The sequence below is a fragment of the Taurulus bubalis genome (assembly GCF_910589615.1).
Source record: "Taurulus bubalis genome assembly, chromosome: 12".
Lineage (NCBI taxonomy): Eukaryota > Metazoa > Chordata > Actinopteri > Perciformes > Cottidae > Taurulus > Taurulus bubalis.
This window is the reverse complement of record NC_136600.1, coordinates 5,141,299-5,161,526: the sequence shown is the minus strand read 5'-3', so window position 1 is coordinate 5,161,526 and position 20,228 is coordinate 5,141,299. Positions and strand designations below refer to the sequence as shown.

The 20,228-nt window shown below is 45.7% G+C and overlaps 1 protein-coding gene and 1 pseudogene across 2 annotated transcripts in view; one reads left to right on the top strand and one right to left on the bottom strand.

Annotated features, from left to right (window-relative positions):
- tgfbr2b (transforming growth factor beta receptor 2b) overlaps window positions 1–8,231 on the top strand; it is a 38,651-nt gene extending 30,420 nt beyond the window's left edge. The window contains exons 9-10 of the mRNA XM_079227763.1: window positions 6,009–6,136; window positions 6,754–8,231. Of these exons, the coding sequence (XP_079083889.1) occupies window positions 6,009–6,136; window positions 6,754–7,014 (389 nt within the window). The 3' untranslated portion in view covers window positions 7,015–8,231. The remainder of the gene's footprint in view (window positions 1–6,008; window positions 6,137–6,753) is intronic.
- A 2,431-nt stretch (window positions 8,232–10,662) lies between these two features.
- Window positions 10,663–14,169, bottom strand: LOC306745210 (voltage-gated potassium channel regulatory subunit KCNG2-like; annotated as a pseudogene). The gene is made up of 3 exons: window positions 13,463–14,169; window positions 12,274–12,672; window positions 10,663–10,872 (listed from the first exon to the last, which is right to left on the bottom strand). The product of its transcript is annotated as a voltage-gated potassium channel regulatory subunit KCNG2-like (transcript).
- Between the last annotated feature and the right edge of the window lie 6,059 nt (window positions 14,170–20,228).

The following is a 20,228-nucleotide window of genomic DNA, read 5'->3' as shown; positions in this document are numbered from 1 at the left end:
GCTTTTTTCTAGACAGTCTGAGACATTTAGAACCAGACAGTCACATTCCAACACGTGTGTGTGTGTGTGTGTGTTTATTTCAGACGCAGAAACTTGGAAACCGAGGAAGAGAGAAAGGGAGGTGCTGCACAAACGCACTCATCTTGCCCACGTTTATGTCTCAATCTGTGTGTGTGTGGGTGTGTGTGTGTGTGTGTGTGTGTGTGTTCTGTCCCCCAACAACGGGGGACAGAATGCTGGCTAGAAATACTCCAGCATACTCCTGAACCGGCATTGTTGTTGTGGTCGGTTATAGCACATTCTCTTGTGGAGCGTTTCATTTACATCCTGATTTAGCCAGCAGGGCGCGAGCGGCGGGGCCCGCGTGTTCTGTCTGGAGGACGGAGGGTTACGCTGGGTGACGGAGGGTTACGCTGGGTGACGGAGGGTTGCATGGGGTAACGGAGGGTTACGCTGGGTGACGGAGGGTTGCATGGGGTAACGGAGGGTTACGCTGGGTAACGGAGGGTTACGCTGGGTAATGGAGGGTTGCATGGGGTAACGGAGTGTTACGCGCGGTAACGGAGTGTTACGCGCGGTAACGGAGTGTTACGCGCGGTAACGGAGTGTTACATGGGGTAACCGAGGGATAGCGTAAGAGAAAGCTGGTGGGGTTTAATAAAGTTATTATGAGGAACTTTTAACTGGTTATGAAACGCCCTGCTGCAGTAAAATCTGAGGTTTTCCAAAGAGACTGCGGTGCTCGGAAGCATTATCACTTTTGTCCACAGGGACCGCCAAAATCGACAAGTTCATCATAATAACTTAAATTATCGTTGTATATCTTCGTTTAATCCAAAAACAGCAAATAAAGGGATAATTTCTTGACTGTTACATTGGCGTTTGAATAAACGTCATACGACTTTTATTTTGAGAACAGCGGACTTGTCGGTGGGTGTATTTTTCAGCTGTGCATCGAGCCAAGCTTTCTCTACTACTTCCGGTCTCTCCTGACCACCAGGGGGCGACTCCTCTATTCGTATAGAAGTCTATGCTTCATGTGTTGAAGCTGCATTCTCTCTCCTGATCACCAGGGGGTGACTCCTCTGGTTGTATAGAAGTCTATGCTTCATGTGTTAAAGCTACATTCTCTCTCCTGACCACCAGGGGGAGACTCTTCTGGTTGTATAGAAGTCTATATAAAATGACTCTCTTGATTTATTCCCTCAGTAAACATGTGTTAGAGCTGCATTCTCTTTAGTTTCCACCAGGGGCCGACTCCTCTGGTTATGCTAAGCTATGCTAACTGCCGTGGCTCCGACACTGTGCTCCACGTACAGATGCAAGATGTTGTCCCCATCGATTGCCACCAAGAACGAACGATAACTGATTGCTCATCCCCCAAATTTAATAGTAATTTTAAAAGTAGTCGAGTCCTTCGTCAATTTTCGAATCAGCAACTAGGAGTCATTTTCAGGCCTGGACACCGATACAACTAGATGCACCTGTTGCTAGAGAAAGCGCCACCCCCTCTTGCTTTTCGGCTCCCATTAAACGAAGACGTTAAAGTTTAACAGCACCCCAATGGGCTCGCCACAAACTTGCCACGGAAATTCAGCACACAGCTACCCCTGGACTTTGGCCAATGCTTGGTTTGGATAGAGAAAATACTTTCGACCAGAGGGTGTGGTTCTTTAGCTAAACGCAGGTTCACTTGTGCTTCTTACGATGCCGTTCGCCCGCCATCGATATGGGATCAGGCTCGTGTTGAGACACCTGTTCAGAGTTTTGGGTCTCTTGAGCGCCAAAACTTCAGAGCTGTGTTTCTTTCCAGATAGCAAATCCCAGACAGCGTTTCCAGCCACAGAGGTTCCTGCGAACCTCCAGGCCACAAAAGGTCTCAGACAGATAATCTGCAAAGGAAACTGTCGTAAACCGCCTTCCGCCCCCTCAGATTGTATATAGCGGCCTTTAAACCATGGGCCCCCAGACAGTGAAAGAGGGGACAGTGAGATTGAGGCTCTGGTTGCAGTCTCTTAAGAAATGTTTTCTCAAACCAAAGACGGAAATTCTTCTCATAACTTTATAAATGTCCAGAGCTATGGAAGCCGGCGGCACCTCTCTCGTATGGACTGGGTCTGTCCACTTCTCTGTGTTCCAGATGCCGCTCAGAACTACAAGGACAAGTGCAGGCTGTAGGGGCCAAATCAACATCCGAGCATGAAATTGGACCCTTTTCCGCCACGGTCTTGATGTTTAGAAACACTCCACCTCTTTTTATTTCTGTTTCCAGCGTTCTCATTTTTAGGTCAGCTCGCTCTGCGCTGTTCTGTGTTTTTCAGCTGTATCCCGTCCAGGAAAATGTGTGGTATTTATACCAGCTCCACAGCAGGAGATCTAAACAGCAGAGAAGTTGGCATAAATAACTTCCAGGGGAACGGGGCCTGGCCCGGCTGGGTCCGCTTTTAAAACACTAAAAACAGTTAGGGAAGTTCCACATGTAAAAAACAGGAAGTGTGGGCCTGTAGAGTCAGCACACAGTCCCAATCCCAGACCTCCAACTTCCTGTCCAAGGGCTCCACTCCAACCATCCCACTTTCTGTATTTGAGGACACAGCGGCATAGACCACTTAAATGAAACATTTCCTAGATCCCATCAGACCATACCGCTAATTAGCATGGACAACACATGTTATTCAAAATATATTTGCAGCTGCTCAGATTATGGCCAGAAGAAAATAACTGAAGCTGAAATAACTTTGAATCTAGCAGGCTAGTTTAGCTAGCTGGCTAATTAAGAGAGAGTTGGTTGATGAAAAAAGGGGCCTTTAATACGTACATAGATGACATGCTAAGCTAAAGCTACACGTCCCAGGCTAAATGTTAGCATCCTCACCATTTGAGACATAAAGACACTTTGTTTTGGTACTGCAGTGTAGAGCTAGTTAGTCCTAATATAGTTGGTACTGATCAGGATGAGGACCAACTGATTGTGTTGTACATACACCCCCTTAAAATTGCTCATTTGAACCAACGTTTCCTTTTGCAACTAATAAACGTGAACTTGCATTGTGTTTGTGTGAGCATTTATCCCGGCATCACAAACACAATCCATCCAATGTATGTAAGAAGTGGACTTAGTCATCGTGACATCACACATCGGTTTTTAGACGGCCGTTTTGATGCCACAAGTTGGCCGTTGCCATCTTGATTTTTTCCGACTTTTGCCGTAAGTATTGACGCTGTATACATCTCTGGTGTCACCCTGTAGCCCTGCACTAAAGCATCCCCTGCTTTATGGTCTGTTTGACTCTAAATTACCATAATTTACTGAATGAACATCATGCTGTATTGAAGAAGACTTGAAACTAGAGATTGAGACATAAACTCATGTTTACAATGCTTACTGAGGGAATAAATCAAGAGAGAAGTAGAGTCATTTATATAGACTTCTATACAACCAGAGGAGTCACAGGGGGTCTTTACGGCACCCAAGGATGTGTAGCATCGAGCGTGGCCAGCGCAATCAAAGGAGCGAGCACATCATCTGCTGTCCGTTTCATTCCGCCTCTAAAGTCTCAAACGACACCTTTCCGAGGGAGCGTTAAACTGTCGCGAGCAGGTTTGGCGAACGTAACACTGCCCCCTCCCCCTCCACTACCTCACCCCCCACCCCTCAACATGACCCTCCCCCACCTCCAAGCTACTCACTCTCATCCTTCAGTTCAATCACTGAAACGGACCTCTCCTCCATAGTCTCCAGCATGAGGACTTCCACCTGTGCCCTCGACCCCCTCCCCTCTTCCTTAGTCAAGGCCTGCCTCCCCTCACTCTCCCCTCTCATCACAAACATCATCAACTCCTCACTGTCCTCTGGTCTCATACCCCCCCCACCCATTTAAGATCGCTGCCGTCACCCCTGTGCTGAAAAAACCTGGTCTTGACCCCGACATCCCCAACAACCACCGACCCATCTCCAACCTCTCCTACCTGTCCAAAATCCTTGAAAGATCTGTTGCATCTCAACTCCAATCCCACCTCAATCTCCACAACCTCTATGAACCCTTCCAATCCGGCTTCTGTTCAAAACACAGCACTGAAACTGCCCTACTGAAAATCACAAACGATATACTTCTCTCTGCTGACTCTGGCTTCCTCACCATCCTCATTCTCCTTGACCTCAGCGCCGCCTTTGACACCATCAACCACTCCATCCTCCTCTCACGTCTCCAGCAATCCCTTGACATAACTGGCACTGTCCTGGTTCACCTCATATCTCTCAGACCGACATCAATTCATTGCCATAAATAACTGTAAATCCTCCACCTCCCCAGTGGCCCACGGTGTCCCCCAAGGTTCGGTGCTTGGTCCCCTCCTCTTCATCATCTACATCCTTCCCCTTGGACAAATCATCCGTCGTCATGGTCTCAATTTACACTGTTACGCTGACGACACCCAACTCTACCTCTCTTCCAAGACCATCACCTCTGTCACCCACTCCACTCTCACCACCTGTCTCACTGAAATAAAATCATGGATGCAACAACATTTTCTCAAACTCAACTCCAACAAATCTGAAATACTCATCATCGGCCCTATCTCCCTCACCCGCTCAGCCCGGATCTTCTCTTTGAACATTGATGGCTCCATCGTCACCCCCTCCGTCCGCAACCTCGGCATCATCCTCGACCCCACCCTCTCTTTCCTCCCCCACGCCAACCACGTCACCAAAACTGCCTTCTTTCACCTCAGGAACATTGCACTTGATTACTGCAACAGCATCCTCTACGGCTCACCCAACAAAATCCTCAATAAACTTCAATATGTCCAAAACTCTGCCGCCCGACTGCTCACCTCCACCCGCCGTTATGATCACATCACCCCGGTCCTACACAACCTCCACTGGCTTCCGGTCAAGTACAGGATAGACTTCAAACTATTACTCATCACCTACAAAGCCCTAAACAACCTGGCCCCTCCCTACCTTTCAGACCTCCTCCCCCTCCATGCCCCAACCCCTTGCCTCAGGTCCGCCGGTACAAACACTCTGAAGACCATCAGGACCAAGTGCCGGACCTGGGGGGACAGGGCCTTCTCAGCTGCTGCACCCCCCCCTCTGGAACGCTCTCCCCATCCACATCCGTCAGGCTCCCACCCTATCATCATTCAAGCAAGCCCTCAAAACACACCTCTTCCAACTCGCTTTCACCTGCTAAAACCCTACACCTATCCTCCACTATGACCCTCAGCTTCTCCAGTTTTCTTTCCTTTCTTTCTTTGTCACAAAAATGTCCTGTTTGTTTGTTTTGTTTGCTTTGTCTTTTCATTTTTGTTCTGTTCCGTTTGTCATTGTCTCTTGTCCATAATGTAAAGCGTCTTTGTGTATCTAGAAAAGCGCTATATAAATTGAAATTATTATTTATTATTTACTGTAGTCCTGCAGCGAGGCGTTCCCATGACAGGAAACATACATTTATTTTGATTAACATGCCCAGAGAAAAGCAGATGCTGTGAATACATCACACCGAAAAAGAAACTAGATAAACAAGTTAATAATCCTCAGTTTGACAGCTTGTGAAATAGGGTACGTAGAAATGATGAACCGTAAGAACAACACAGGCACATAGAACAAGACCCTGAGGCTATTTGTTAGATATTTGCATATCATTTTCATGGACGACTGTGCAGCAGCTAGTGTCTCGTTTCACTGAGAGGATCCAGAGAGCCTGAGAGACGGCCTGCAGCTGCTGTGAGCTCGGCTTCATGAGGTCTGGACCCGGTCCCGGAACTTTGTTTTGAAATTTCATGGTTTTCGACATCATGCTCTCTCTCTCACACTCTATCTCTCTTTTTATTGAATATGTTTTGCCCATGCATGTTCCTGCATGCATGAAATAGTAAAAAACGATTTTTTTTTAAAGTAATTGTTCAAATGCAAGAGCGAGCATTTCCCCTCGCGATACTATATATTTGTGTATTTGTGTATTTATTACCCTTCCTTTCACCTGTGGCTGTGTCTGCGTCCGCAGAGGTGAAGGACTACGAGCCGGCGTACGGCTCAAAGGTGCGAGAGCACCCCTGTGTGGAGAGCATGAAGGACAGCGTGCTGAGGGACCGGGGGCGCCCCGAGATCCCCGACAGCTGGATCCAGCATCAGGTGAGACTCAACCACCACTCTGCTAGGAATTCCCTTATTTACATTATTCATTGAATGAAAACACACTCGTCAAAATTATTATTATTATATGACTTCCACGGACACTGCATGCAGGCTGCTGCTGATCAACCGATGGTGAAGGTATTAGTTTCTGAAATAACGCCGAGCTACGCTGCCTGTACTCATGTACTCGCTCAACAACAAGTCACATGACACTATAACAACCAACCAGATCGAGTGAAAAAGTGAAGAAAAAGGTTTAGTTTAGCAGATGGACGGCGAGGACGTCTGCAGACTCCTCCCTCGTCAATTTGTCACTTTGACTCAAGAAAGATGGGAAATGTTTTCACTTTAAATACTCAACTCCTGGACTGTTTCACCCGGCCTCTGACACAGCTGCTGTATATGACTGATACATCATCTACTTACATAAAAAACAGCTTATGAACATCTGCATTCAGTTCAATTCAACTGGATACAATGTAATTAAATTCAATAGCAACGTGGCCACAAGGTTTTGTATGAAGGGAAGTAGAGGTGTTTCTAGCTCGCCGTTGGTTGGGCCTCCTTCCCCCAAACAGTCGGTAAATCTCCCACTCTCTCTCCTCCCCTTTCAGGGCGTGGCGGTGATCTGCGCCACCATCACGGAGTGCTGGGACCACGACCCCGAGGCCCGGCTCACCGCCCACTGCGTCGCCGAGCGCCTCTCGGAGCTGGAGGACGAGATGGACAAGCTGTCCAGCCGCAGCTCGTCGGCCGAGAAGATCCCTGCCGAGCTGAAGATCCCGGTGGAGGTGGGGATCCCCGGGGAGGAGGTGAAGATCTCCCAAATACAGGACGTTCCCGCCGCGGACTGCTCAGTGAGCGACGAGAAGTGAGGAGGGGGAACCAGACTAAACAATGTTTATTTCCCAACAAGGGCACTTATTCTGCTTTGATGAGACTGATGAACAGAATCTCAGTCAGCGGACGTCCTAGAACAGCATCATTTCTTATTCTAGCACTGGACTTCACAACACGTAACAACCTAACCTTCATCAGTTGAAAAGATAAAGAGCCCAAAGCCAAAGTTAACTGGAAGCTTCCAAAGATGCACAGAGCAAGTTTTATTTAGTCTCTGGCTTCTCTGAGCAAAAAGGTCTCTCTCTCATCGAGAAACCAAGCGGCCACAGCGGCATCACCAAAGACATGTGATGTGCACTTTACCGGGAGACACCTCGGCTTCCTGCAGTCCAAGGGTGTCAGAGACGACGTGGCCTTCAACTCACAACCAGGCTGGTGACTCCACCCACAAGTGTGTCAGTGTGAGTGTGAGTGTGTGTCTGTGAGTGTGTGTGTGTGTGTGTGTGTGTGTGTGTGTGTGTGAGAGAGAGAGAGTGTGTGTGAGTGTGTCTGTGTCTGTGAGTGTGTGTGGGTGAGTGTGTGTGTGTGTGTGAGTGTATGTGTGTGTCTGTGAGTGTGCGTGTGTCTGTGAGTGTGTGTGTGTGTGTGTCTGTGTGTGTGTGTGTGTGAGTGTGTGTGTGTGTGTGTGTGTGTGTGTGAGTGTGTCTGTGTCTGTGAGTGTGAGAGTGTGTGTGTGGGTGAGTGTGTGTGTGTGTGTGTGTGTGTGAGAGAGAGAGAGTGTGTGTGAGTGTGTCTGTGTCTGTGAGTGTGTGTGGGTGAGTGTGTGTGTGTGTGTGTGAGTGTATGTGTGTGTCTGTGACTGTGTGTGTGTCTGTGAGTGTGTGTGTGTGTGTCTGTGAGTGTGTATGTGTGTGTGTGTGTGTGTGTGTGTGTGTGTGTGAGTGTGTCTGTGAGTGTGAGAGTGTGTGTGTGAGTGAGTGTGTGTGGTTCTCCCAGCTATACACCAGCAGCATGTAAATATTGGTGATGTACATAAGAGACGAACAAACAAACAAAAGGGAAACGTGTCTCCTTCTATTGAACGCAGAGATTAACTTCATAGAGATGTATTTAAAAAATAAAACTTTTGTATTGTTTCTATATCAACGGGTGTGTCGAATATCTGTTGCACCTGCCTTCCATACATAGTGTGTCATTTGTAAAATATTTGTAAATCTTTTTATGAAATTAAAGATATTTGTGTATACTGAGATTAGGCTCTCCCTCCTTTCACTAAAACATAGAAACCACAATGAGGAGGAGGAGGATGAGGAGGAGGAGGAGGAGGAGGAGGCAGAGTTTGTTTTTCCTTTTGTCTGTCGCTCACGTACCAACAGACGTTCTTCATTAGTGGGGGTCGTTTTTTCTCTTGTGTAATTTAATGTTTTCATTTTTTTGGTAGTACATCACAGTGCTAACGAGGAATTGGAAACACATTTTATTTTCATGTCGAAATAAACAACATGATGCTGTTCCTGACATTTTAATGTTCAACTTACTGACAAAACCTCCCAATAACTCTCACCAACACACGTCTCTACGTCACATGGCGACGGCCGCGGTCCAAGATGGCGGCGGTGAAAAGCGTCAGTCCATAAACCAACGGGCGGCGTCATGATCACGAGGTCCTTGTCTTCTATCGGTCGGTGGTCTTCATACATCATCACAGAGTGTAACTGACCCTGAAGAGGTTCTTTTGATAGGGTGATTATTTTCTGCAAGCTTTTATTTTGTAAGTGTCTTTGTATGTTTCGGGTCCTTTTATTTTGAAGCACTTCCGGCGAGACCGGAAGTATATGTCAATTTAGTAACTTGACTCCGTTTTAGAAGCAGGTCAAAATGACGGTGTATAATGAAGGTAACGGTGTCCGACGTAGAAAAGACAATGTAGGAACGGCCAAGCACCTAGCTGGAACGGGAACAAGGTACTTTGTGTTTTATTGGGTTTTTATTATATGTTTTGTGACTTTGTTTTAGTTAACCTGTCAATGTGTAATTGCATGTATGTAATAAGATGCTAATGTTAGCTAACTTTTTCACACTAATAAGAGCTCATTTTTATTTTATGTGTTCCATAGCTCTTATGTTGATTTTGGGACATATGGATTGAGAATAAAGGAGGAAGGAATAAACTTATGTTCATCAATCAAGCTGACTCTGAAATCATCAGTACGCTTTTACCATCGTCCGGCTGGGGTCTGCTACACAGAGTACCATGTGAGTACCATGCAGAATCGTTCACCGGCAGAATCGTTCACCGGTAAGAAAAGAAACGTTATTCAAAAAAATGCTGTGCAGGCTGAAGACGAGAAAATAGACCAAAAACTCATGTGTACAATGTTACTGAGGGAATAAATCAAGAGAGAAGTAGAGTCATTTATATAGACTTCTATACAACCAGAGGAGTCGCCCCCTGGTGGTCGGACTTCTATTTGCAGTCTATGAGCGGAAGTGACCATATCTGGAATGAGGAGGAGTGACGTAGAGACGCTGTATGTCTCTGGTCACTACCTGTCAATCACCTTGTAGCCCCGCCCTAAACCATCCCCTGCTTTATGGTCTGTTTGACTCTAAATGGACCATCATTTACTAAAAGCTTAATTTTCTTCAACACAGGAAAGCTGAAAAGAATGTGGGCAAGTTGGATTTGTCCGCGCTTCCTCGGGGTGTAATCATATTATTATCATGTATTATTGTACTGCAGACTGAAACTTGTGTTCTCCCTTCTAAAGACTTCCAGGCGTTCCCCAGTAGTGCTCTGTTGGGAGAAAGAACACGTCTGCTCTCTGGTGGACAGAAACACAGACGACACTCAGACTCAGATTTGGTTTGAGCTTCCCGGCTGCATTTCTTCCACTGGACCGTCATTTTTACTTCAAAGTTTCTTTTTTCATAATCAGAATCACATTTATTGGCCGAGCGAGTGTGCACATACAACACATTCAAGCATCTCTCTCAACATACTTCAACAGAAACATACCAGCTAGGAACAATGACAACAAAGCTGTGAAAATAAAGGTAAATAAATGATAGACAGCACTGTATATCATATATAGGAATAGTTCATATTCATGTTAAATGCACCACTTATTTGTTTGTCCAACATTTCGACACACAGGCAGCTGGCAAATGTTTGCTTCATGAGTTCACACATTGTACACATGAAAGTGTTCACAGATACACTTATCCTATAATAGCATTCAAAAGCTGCTATACTTAGTGAATAATGCTATTCATTATTTAAGACACAGAGCTGCAAAGGTGAAACATATGTCAAAGAATAGCATAACTTCTCACAAGACAACAGAATGTTGTCTCCTCTCTAGCTCGGCAAACCAACCTGCAGGCGGAAGGTTTCAGAACTTGTGACCACACATTTGGGTGAGATGAGCACACACTCAAAGAGGATGAATACAGGTACATTCAGACAGACAGTATGAGATTATTTTTTCCAGAACATTTAAGTATGTAAACATGTTCTAGTAGAAAGTGTGAACCTGAAGATGAGTATGTCGTGTCCCCTTTGCAAGATGTAAGTAAGCTGCATCGTCTATCCCATAAAGACTCCTCTCTTCTGGAAGACTTGACAGCATTTTGAATCATATCTGCATGTTATAAGAGTAATATGATGTATTTCTGTGGAGTCAACAGGTCACTGGAGATTTGCTCCGAGCCAGCACTTTAATGTCTTCCATGAAGAGGTAATAAGGATCACCTAAACCAGGTAAAGAATCCTTCTCAGGCCAGTTATCGGGCCAAGATGCTCTGTCTTTCAGGCTTTCCTCTGCCCCCCTCTGCTCCCTCCACAGCCACCTGTGCTCCTCCCTCAGCTCGTTGTAGGTGCGGTGGAACGTGTGGAAGGCAAGGCAAGGCAAGGCAAGTTTATTTGTATAGCACATTTCAACAACAAGGCGATTCAAAGTGCTTTACATAAAACCATTAAAAGTATCAAAACATAATGCAGATTTAAAAACAGTTAAAACAGTCAAAAAGCAAAATAAAAATAAAAGTTGAATAAAAGTTGCAGTGCAGTTTAAGAAATAAAATGCAGTAGTGAGATGCAGTAATTGAATCTGGATCAGTTAAAGGCAACAGCAAACAGAAAAGTCTTCAATTATGACTTAAAGGAGCTGAGGGTCTCAGCAGACCTGCAGCTTTCAGGGACCTTGTTCCAGATCTGTGGAGCAGAAAAGCTGAACGCTGCTTCTCCGTGTTTAGTTCTGACTCTTGGAACAGAAAGTAGACTCGTCGCAGACGACCTGAGGGGCCGGGATGGTTCATCAGGTAGCAGCAGATCACAAACATACTTAGGCCCTAAACCATTCAGTGCTTTATAAACCAGCAGCAGGATTTTAAAGTCAATTCTTTGTTTGACAGGGAGCCAGTGCAAAGACCTCAGAACTGGAGTGATGTGATCCACTTTCCTGGTCTTAGTGAGGACTCGAACTGCAGCGTTCTGAATCAGCTGCAGCTTTCTGATTGACTTTTTACAGAGACCTGTGAACACACCGTTACAGTAGTCAAGTCTACTGAAGATAAATGCATGGACAAGTTTCTCCAAATCCTGTTGAGACATAAGTCCTTTAACCCTTGATATATTCTTCAGGTGATAGTAGGCTGATTTTGTAATTGTCTTGATATGGCTGTTCAGGTTGAAGTCTGAATCCATAACTACACCTAGATTTCTGGCTTGGTTTGAGGTTTTTAACATCAGTGATTGAAGCTGAGCGCTGACTTTCAATCGTTCGTCCTTGGGACGAAAAACAATTACTTCTGTTTTATCTTGATTTAATTGAAGAAAATTCTGGCACATCCAGTTATTGATTTCTTCAATGCGTTTAGCCAGCCCTTGTATGGGACTATAGTCCCCTGGTGATATAGTTATGTAGAGTTGTGTGTCATCTGCATAATTATGATATCACACTTTGTTGTTTTTCATAATCTGAGCCAGTGGAAGCATGTATATGTTGAACAGAAGAGGCCCCAGTATTGAACCTTGGGGAACACCACATGTCATCCTAGTCAGCTCTGATATGTAATTAGCTACCGACACAAAGTATTGTCGATCCTTCCAGTAGGATTCAAACCAGTTAAGTGCTGCGCCAGAGAGTCCTACCCAGACTTTCAGTCTGTCTAGTAGTATGTCATGGTCAACCGTGTCGAACACATCAGAGTTGAGACATGTGGTGCTGACTAGGATGACATGTGGTGTTCCCCCAGGTTCAATACTGGGGCCTCTTCTGTTCAACATCTACATGCTTCCACTGGAAGATGGAGGTGGAGAGGAAAGACAGGAGGAGGATCCCCGACAAGATGCTGACCAGCGCCGCCAGTTGGCCGGGGATGCTGCGTGGCACCGTGTCTCAGTAGCCCACCGTGGTCATCGAGATGATGGACCATCAGTACGATGCCGGGATGCTGCTGAAGCTGAGCTGGGCCGCCCTGGCGCCGCTGGGGGCCAGCTCGCTCTCGGCCAGGTGCACCAGCGGGAAGAAGAGGGCCACGCCGACGCACATGAAGAGCAGCAGCAGGCCGAAGTCGGTCATGCTCCACTGGATGGTCAGCCCTAAGCTCTGCAGGCCCAGGGAGTAGCGGGCCAGCCTCAACACGACCAGGACGCACAGGATCAGACCCAGACCCAGGACCGGTGGTACCTTCATGGTAGCTCCTACCATCAGTGTGTGAATGTTAGTTAGTCCTGATGGACAGGTGACACCTTCATGGTAGCTCCTCCCATCAGTGTGAATGTTAGTTAGTCCTGATGGACAGGTGACACCTTCATGGTAGCTCCTCCCATCAGTGTGTGAATGGATGTGAATCAGTGAATGATTAAGTATGTAGTGTTAAAGAGCTTTGAGTGGTGAGAAGACTAGAAAAGATGTACCATTTACCATTAGTTTATGGAGTTTATGCAGAAGATTAATTTAAAACAAAGATAATTAATTAGAACTAATGTTTCCAAAACAATATGGAATGCAGATCTGTAACATCAGAAGTTTAAGCCACATAAAGATGTGTGCTGTGGAGGTGTGAAGGTGCAAAAGCAACAGAAAACGGAGGTGGACTGTGCAAAAAGAGAAAAGTGCATTGACCAGCTTTTCTAGCCCGGGAGCCCTGAGGAGCCCTGGGGAACTAGACCAGCTGATGACCAACTGCTCCAGGTCATACGTTGTGCATGCAAACATCAAATGCACCCTGCATGGGTTCAGAAACCAGGATAAGCCATCTTGATTACAACCGGACACTGAATAATGCAGCTTTAACACATGAAGCATAGACTTCTATACAACCAGAGGAGTCGCCCCCTGGTGGTCAGAAGAGTGTATGCAGCTTTAAAGTACTTGAGCTATAATGTAAACACAATGTTGACTGGCTAAGCCTCATGGATGTAGAAAGAGCTTGGCAGTTGTACAGTACATGGCATTGCTTTGGTTTCATACGTACCATGGCTTCTTCCTGTTGTTGGCCCGACATGGTGCCGATGCACAGGCTGAACACGGTGACCGCCACCATGAGGACGGACAGGAAGGCCAACACCTTCCCCGCTAAATCCGAATGAGGGTTCTCCACCGCTTCTATGAGCATGTGGAAGAGGCTGCCGTCCACCAGCAGAGTCCTAAACGCCTTCTTCCTCTCCCGCCACTCGTCCTCCTTGCTTGGCGTATATCACGCGTTGGCGGCAGCAGGGCTCCATCTGCTCCACGTCGATGCCCCAGTACAGCAGCTCGCAGTGCAGGGCCACGTTGCACATCTCCCGCAGCAAACGCAACTTCCCTTTCGCCAGGAAGTTGAGGATGGCCCGGTAGGCAAACGGGTCGCAGTAGAAGAAGAACTCGTTTTGCATCTTGGCGTAGTCGTCGCAGAACTCCGCTATCTCCCTCAGGATGGTGCAGAGTCGCAGGCGGCTATCTCCCTCTTGGGGAAATCCTCCAAGGTGGACCAGGGGGAGGCTTACCGAATGCCCCCCACGTTGACAAGGGCCTGCTGGGAAGGATCGAAGTACCGGCGCACCCCCCTGGCCCATAGAGCAGCCGAGAACGCTGGAAGTACAAGCCTTTGACCGAAGCGTTCTCTGTGTCCGTGAAGAAGTGGTCGTAACTTTCGTCGCTACTGAAGGAGTGGTCATCCAAGCCAGCGCCGATGATGGCCATGGTTTAGGTTCGGGATTTGACCGAAGAACTAAACTGTAATTACAGTATGATGTATGATTGGAGATTTGTCGAAGAAAAAAAATTGAAACTATGGAATAATTTGTTAATCATAAGGTTTTAGATGAGTATCTTATGTTCTATTTATCTTCTCTCGAGCTTTATGGAGCGCTTCACTGCTTTTCCATCCCAGCAAACCACCATCAAGTTCCAGCAGCAGAAGAACACGCTCTGATACAGCACACTCCGAGCAGCAAACGTGGGTCAAAGTTAGCTGCTGAGCATTTCGACCATTGAACAGCCAATGAGTGTGAATAATGGCTTCACCATGACCACTTTATAAGCTAATATGTCACGTTATGACTTCTGAATGTCCTAAGTGGCCAAACATTATTGAATGCACCAAAAAAAAAATTCTACTCTAGCTCATCCATTTGGGTCTCTGGACCCGACCGACCCACAAACTGAAATAACGTGATTCATTAATACAACAGTATGATACAAAGAATGTGTTCTTTTGAACATTAAAGCATGTAAACATGTTTTTGAGTGGAAATCAAAAATACAAGTATGAATCTGAAGAGGAGCGTTATATGTCCCCTGTAAAGTTCCAGTGACTAATTTTTACTTCAAAAGTGAATGCACTTTCCCCATTTAAAGATCCTGAGACTCCCTGATCACTGAATACCGAACAAGTCATCTAACATTAACATTTTGTGACTTCAGTTTCAGAATTCAGTTTTTGTAATTATTTTATAATATCTATAGTACATATGTGGAGGCTAAAGACTTGTACTTCAGTATCATTCATGACTGAGTGTTGAATAGTGCTGTACTCAAAGGTTCTGTAACTCACCTTAAATTGGTGTCATTGTACACAAATCCCCTCAAGATGGCATTCAGAATATTCCAAATCCTCCTGTTGTCTCAGACTCATTCCCAGTCGTATGTACAGACGACGATGTGAAGTCCCAGCATTCAAATGTGTCATCACACATCAACCAGATTCTGAAGTTCACGTAGAAGTCGGAGCCAGACTGAGCCAAACTCTCCCATCTGTCATTCCTCCTCTCCTCCCCCCCCCTCTTCCTAACTTGAGGTGACTAATGGATGACCCCGGTCTGAAACATCATCCATTAACTTTGTCGACCTCTAAGCGTTTTAGCTTTAATGCAGCGCGGGGGGGGATTAATGAGGTTAATATCAAGAGGATGAAGAGGCAGAGACAAACAGACGTAACAGAGGACGTATCACAGAAAACAACTGAAACCTGGACCATGAGCTGCTTCTCGCCAAGCACAGTGGAAATGCCTGGATGTGACTTGATCCGCCCATTTTCCGGGGATGCATCAGAGGAGACTCGTGCGTACTTGGGACAGTCAAATATCCCAGAATGCATTTCGCACCAGTACAATGGCGGATGAGAAAACACACAACTGAAAGTTGTTGAGTCACGGAATGTAATTTTAGCAGTGGCGGGCCGTGGTATTCCTACATACGCCTTCATCAGCTGTTTAATAGCGTGCGAGCTAGGGGGGGGGGGGTCCCAGGAGTTACTGTCAGACACATATAATATATATTCTTAACAAACATTATATACCAAATAATTTAAATAAGAAATATACCGTGTTGACGCGCTAAATGTGTGTGGGAGACTGTAAGCCCCTGTCAACAACCACTTAAATGTGACCAAATATATATCGCCGTTCATCATCACTGAGAAAAGCCCCTCCCCTCTCAGGGCGCCGGCCAAATGGAAGTCTATGGAAGCGAGCAAACATTTCAGGGGCGTTATGGCGAGGACAGCTTCTCATTGGCGGATGAAACGAGAATCCTTGGGCGCACAAAAGTGCGCCCTAGCCAATGACATCGTTTCTTATTGCAACGTGGTTGGACTATTCGTCGAATCAGAGACCTTTATCATTCCCTCACAGCCCATACAGCTCCCACATAGCTACGCGAGCAACATAGCTAGCAGAGACTTTGATTGTGTTAGTATGGCGACTGAAAACTCTGTAGTATCTCTACGCGAAACACCTTTCAACCGACGGTCAGATGTTGACAAGAAGAGGCTGAAAGAGTTGGGACCCGAAGGTCCGGATTTAAAAATTCAGCAGCAAAGCACTGACCGCGGGAGGACATACACCCGGAGCTTCTCCTCAAGCTATATGCTAACCGGAGCTGGTTAGCTGGATGCTCAGTGAGTAATGCGTTTTTTTGTTTCCCCTGTCTGTTGTTCCAAAGTCCTGGGACTGAAACACTCTGGACTACAACGGGGATGAGGGATCTAAAGCACTTCACCGAGAAGTGTAAGAAGCACAAATCTTGCCGCAGCCATCTAGCTAACAGCATGAAGCTAAGCCTGTTTGGAATAATGGACTGTGTGAAGTTCTGTGGTGCATTTGAGTTGGCCCTGCGTGGTCATGATGAGAGCGAGAACTCTGATAACCCAGGGATATTCCGTGGCTTGGTGGACGTCGTTGCCTCACTTGACAGTGCACTGAAAGAGCATCTCAAGAGCGCGACTGTGTTTAAGGGAACATCCAAAACAGTCCAGAATGAGCTTCTTGACTGTATGCTGTCTGTTGTGAGGGAACAGATCATAAGTGAAGTTCAAAGCAGCGATTTTCTATCGATCCAAGCAGATGAGACCATGGACATTAGCACACAAACCCAACTTGTGCTTGCGCTTCGCTACATCAATGGTGCTAATGTGGAGGAAAGATTATTTGAGTTCATCCCTCTGCAGTCAGCTACAGCAGAGGCCATTGCCGTGGCATTAAAAGAACGCCTTGCTGCCATCCTCCCAGGTGAGCAGAAAAGTAAACTCATCTGCCAGGCATATGACGGTGCCAGTGTAATGAGGGGTGCCACTTCAGGTGTTATTGAGTGCTATTTAAACCGCGCCGCCCAACTGCACCCTCCCCCCAAAAAAATTTCACCAGCCGCCACTGGTGGGGACCGAACCATGGAGCTGCACCGCTTTGAGAGAGAAAAAAAGAGAGGCAGCGCACACTCCCGTTGAGCAATGTGCATTTACAAAGCGCCATTCTGGACTCGGGGAGAGCTCACGCAGCGTTCCACCTCAGACAGGAGTCACTCACCAACAGGGCGTGTAGCTCGCTTACTCGCATGCCGAAGTGATGGCAAGGAGAAGAAGAAGACAACAGTCTTTGCCGCCAGCCATCTCAGCTCTGCCTCTGCCAAGGTTTCAAGAAGCGAACATAGGGCGTCCAGTACCACGGACAACCACTCGTTACTCGTGAGCGTTTAAATCAAACGTCTGGACTTCCTGTCACTCCTACCTCAGAATGTCTTGATTGTCTCTGGGTGACACCTTGAGAAAAAGTGACGCTGTGTTCCACACGACTGCACATGCTCAAGTGACTTCACCAGAGCAACGAAGATGAACTGATGCAAACGTTTGATCTTCAGTTTCCGTAGTGAAAGTACCTGTTGAGCTCCTTCCTGTTTGCTTATGACAGACGAGTACTTTGTAAAGTACCCAGGTTGCTTTGAATGCTCAATATGTGGTAGTTTGTTTGTTTTGTCAACATGCTACAAACCCTAAAAAGGCTGAAGATTGCCTACATTTAATTCAAAAGACTAAACAATTGTGATGTTTTTATTATGGCACACACCATATTACCATTATTCATAAATTATGTATTCAGAAAGGAGAAACAGTTTTTTATCAAGTGCAATAACGGAAGTTATGTCCAGGAAGAGGAGCCCGAGACCATCAAGGTCTGTTTCACGCTTTAGACACAGAGAACAAAAGAGGTGAAGCTCCAGGAAACGGCCCCATGATCATTCAGTATTCATCTCTGAAGGAATCCAAAGGAACCACAGGAGTTATTGTAAAGTTAAACTGAGTTTCTCAGCTTTATAGGCTGGGCCCCGTGCTGTACATCTGTGGTATTTAGTCCATCGATAAGTTGATATTTGTTTTTTATCAAATACAAGGATGTGCTTTGAAACATAATTTCTAGTCTATGCGTCATGCTCTTTATATCAAATGCATCGGATCAAGCTCTCTTACTGCTGAGCTCATGAGATGAACACTGTGGGACCTAAGCATCGGGTCAGTCAGTCCTGAGCATTGGGTCAGTCAGTCCTAGGCATTGGGTCAGTCAGTCCTGAGCATTGGGTCAGTCAGTCCTAGGCATTGGGTCAGTCCTAAGCATCGGGTCAGTCAGTCCTGAGCATCAGGTAAGACCTAAGCATCGGGTCAGTCCTAAGCATCGGGTCAGTCCTGAGCATCGGGTAAGACCTAAGCATCGGGTCAGTCCTAAGCATCGGGTCAGACCTAAGCATCGGGTCAGTCCTGAGCATCGGGTAAGACCTAAGCATCGGGTCAGGACCAGAACATTTGGAAAAACCTGCTCTAACAATGCAATTAAGTACATGCAGAACATGACTTTACATAACCTTTACAAAACCAAACATGTACCATTTGGCCCTTAGATTATACAGAATGTATAATATGAGATATACTCTGTATTTAAGTCAATACCATAATGTAGAATAAAGAATATGCTGCTGAGAGGAATTACAAGATACATTTTGAGTTTGATACACATGATGGAGAAGTAGGGCCCAGACCTGGGGTGAGAAGGTGAATGAGGAATGAATTATTTGTTTGTTAAAGCCAGAAACAGACAAACAAACACAACTCTTATGGTATTACCGAGCCGTCTGACGCTGTATGTGTAGAATGAGCTGAACTCAAATCTGGCTCATCTCTCAGGAAGAGGGATCTCACTGAAAGCTTTGTCACACCTTCACTTCTAAGTGTTAACTGCAATGGTTTACCACTGCATGAGCAGCAGGAACACAGCTCACCACAAACTGCGTCATGTGTTTCAGAACATGGTCGCTGACTGCAACATCGGAGCACAGAGATGAATGGAAGTGACAAATGAATTAATGTGTCTCATTAGCCGCAAAAGGTCACCCTCCACCACTTCATTAACTGTAACAGCAGCTGCTGATCCAACATGTAGTGGAGGGTTAATACAATGGTTCATAGCTTGCTTATTTAAGCATTTTATTAGTCTTTTCATGTGGGCCTGCAAGCTGCGATTAGTGAGATAGGAATGATATTTTAAAGGAGACATATAGAGCTAATGTTCAGGTGCATAAATATGTCTTGGGGGTTTCTACATGTTTATATGCTTTATGTTCTCTTTAACCCTAGAACACTAACGTTAAAAATAGTTACACTATCACTGACGTCGGGTGAATTTCACCCGATATCATGTACCTGATTAAATATACTTCTCATCAAAATATATACAAATACAACAATACAAGGCAAGTTGACGTACTCTTCTATTATTTTACCCTATAGAAAACAGGTATCACGAGGAGACCCTGAAAAAAGGCTCAAAATCCGGTGAAAACTTAGGGAATAGTCAATAAAAAAATATTAAAAATATAAATAAAAGAGCTATGAACTTGTTATTTGGTCCACATGTTCCTGGGACATGTGAGCCTTGTTCTGTGAAGAAAAAGTCTCACCTCAATGTTAAAACCCATCCGGATACCCTCTATCACTAACGTCGGGTGAAAATCACCCAAACAGGTGCCTGTTGAAAAAAACTGAGATTGGAGCAGGAAGACGCGCCCACCTTCAATAACGTCAGTGGGCAGCATGAAGCTACAGAAGGACTCACGCAACTCAGACAGAAGCAACACAATGAAAATGACGTAACAACAATCGATTCACGAGCAAGTTCACTGTAACATTTTGATCGCCTAAAAAAAAAAAGATGGCGACGGACAAAATGCCAAACTCGAGGCTTCAAAACCGTATTCCACAAACCAAAGGGTGACATGGGGTCGGCAGAATATTATATTCCAATGAGCCTATGCTCTTTTTTGGTATGTGCACCGAAAAAGTGAGTTTTCACGGTATGTCCCCTTTAAGCTCCTTTTCTTTTTTTCTTTCTCAACATCAAGAGGCCATTCAAGTTAACAGAGACCACAGAGGAAGAATGCAGCTGTTGCATTAAATCCACAGGGGATTTAGGGCACATTTCCATAAAGAAAGTGACTCT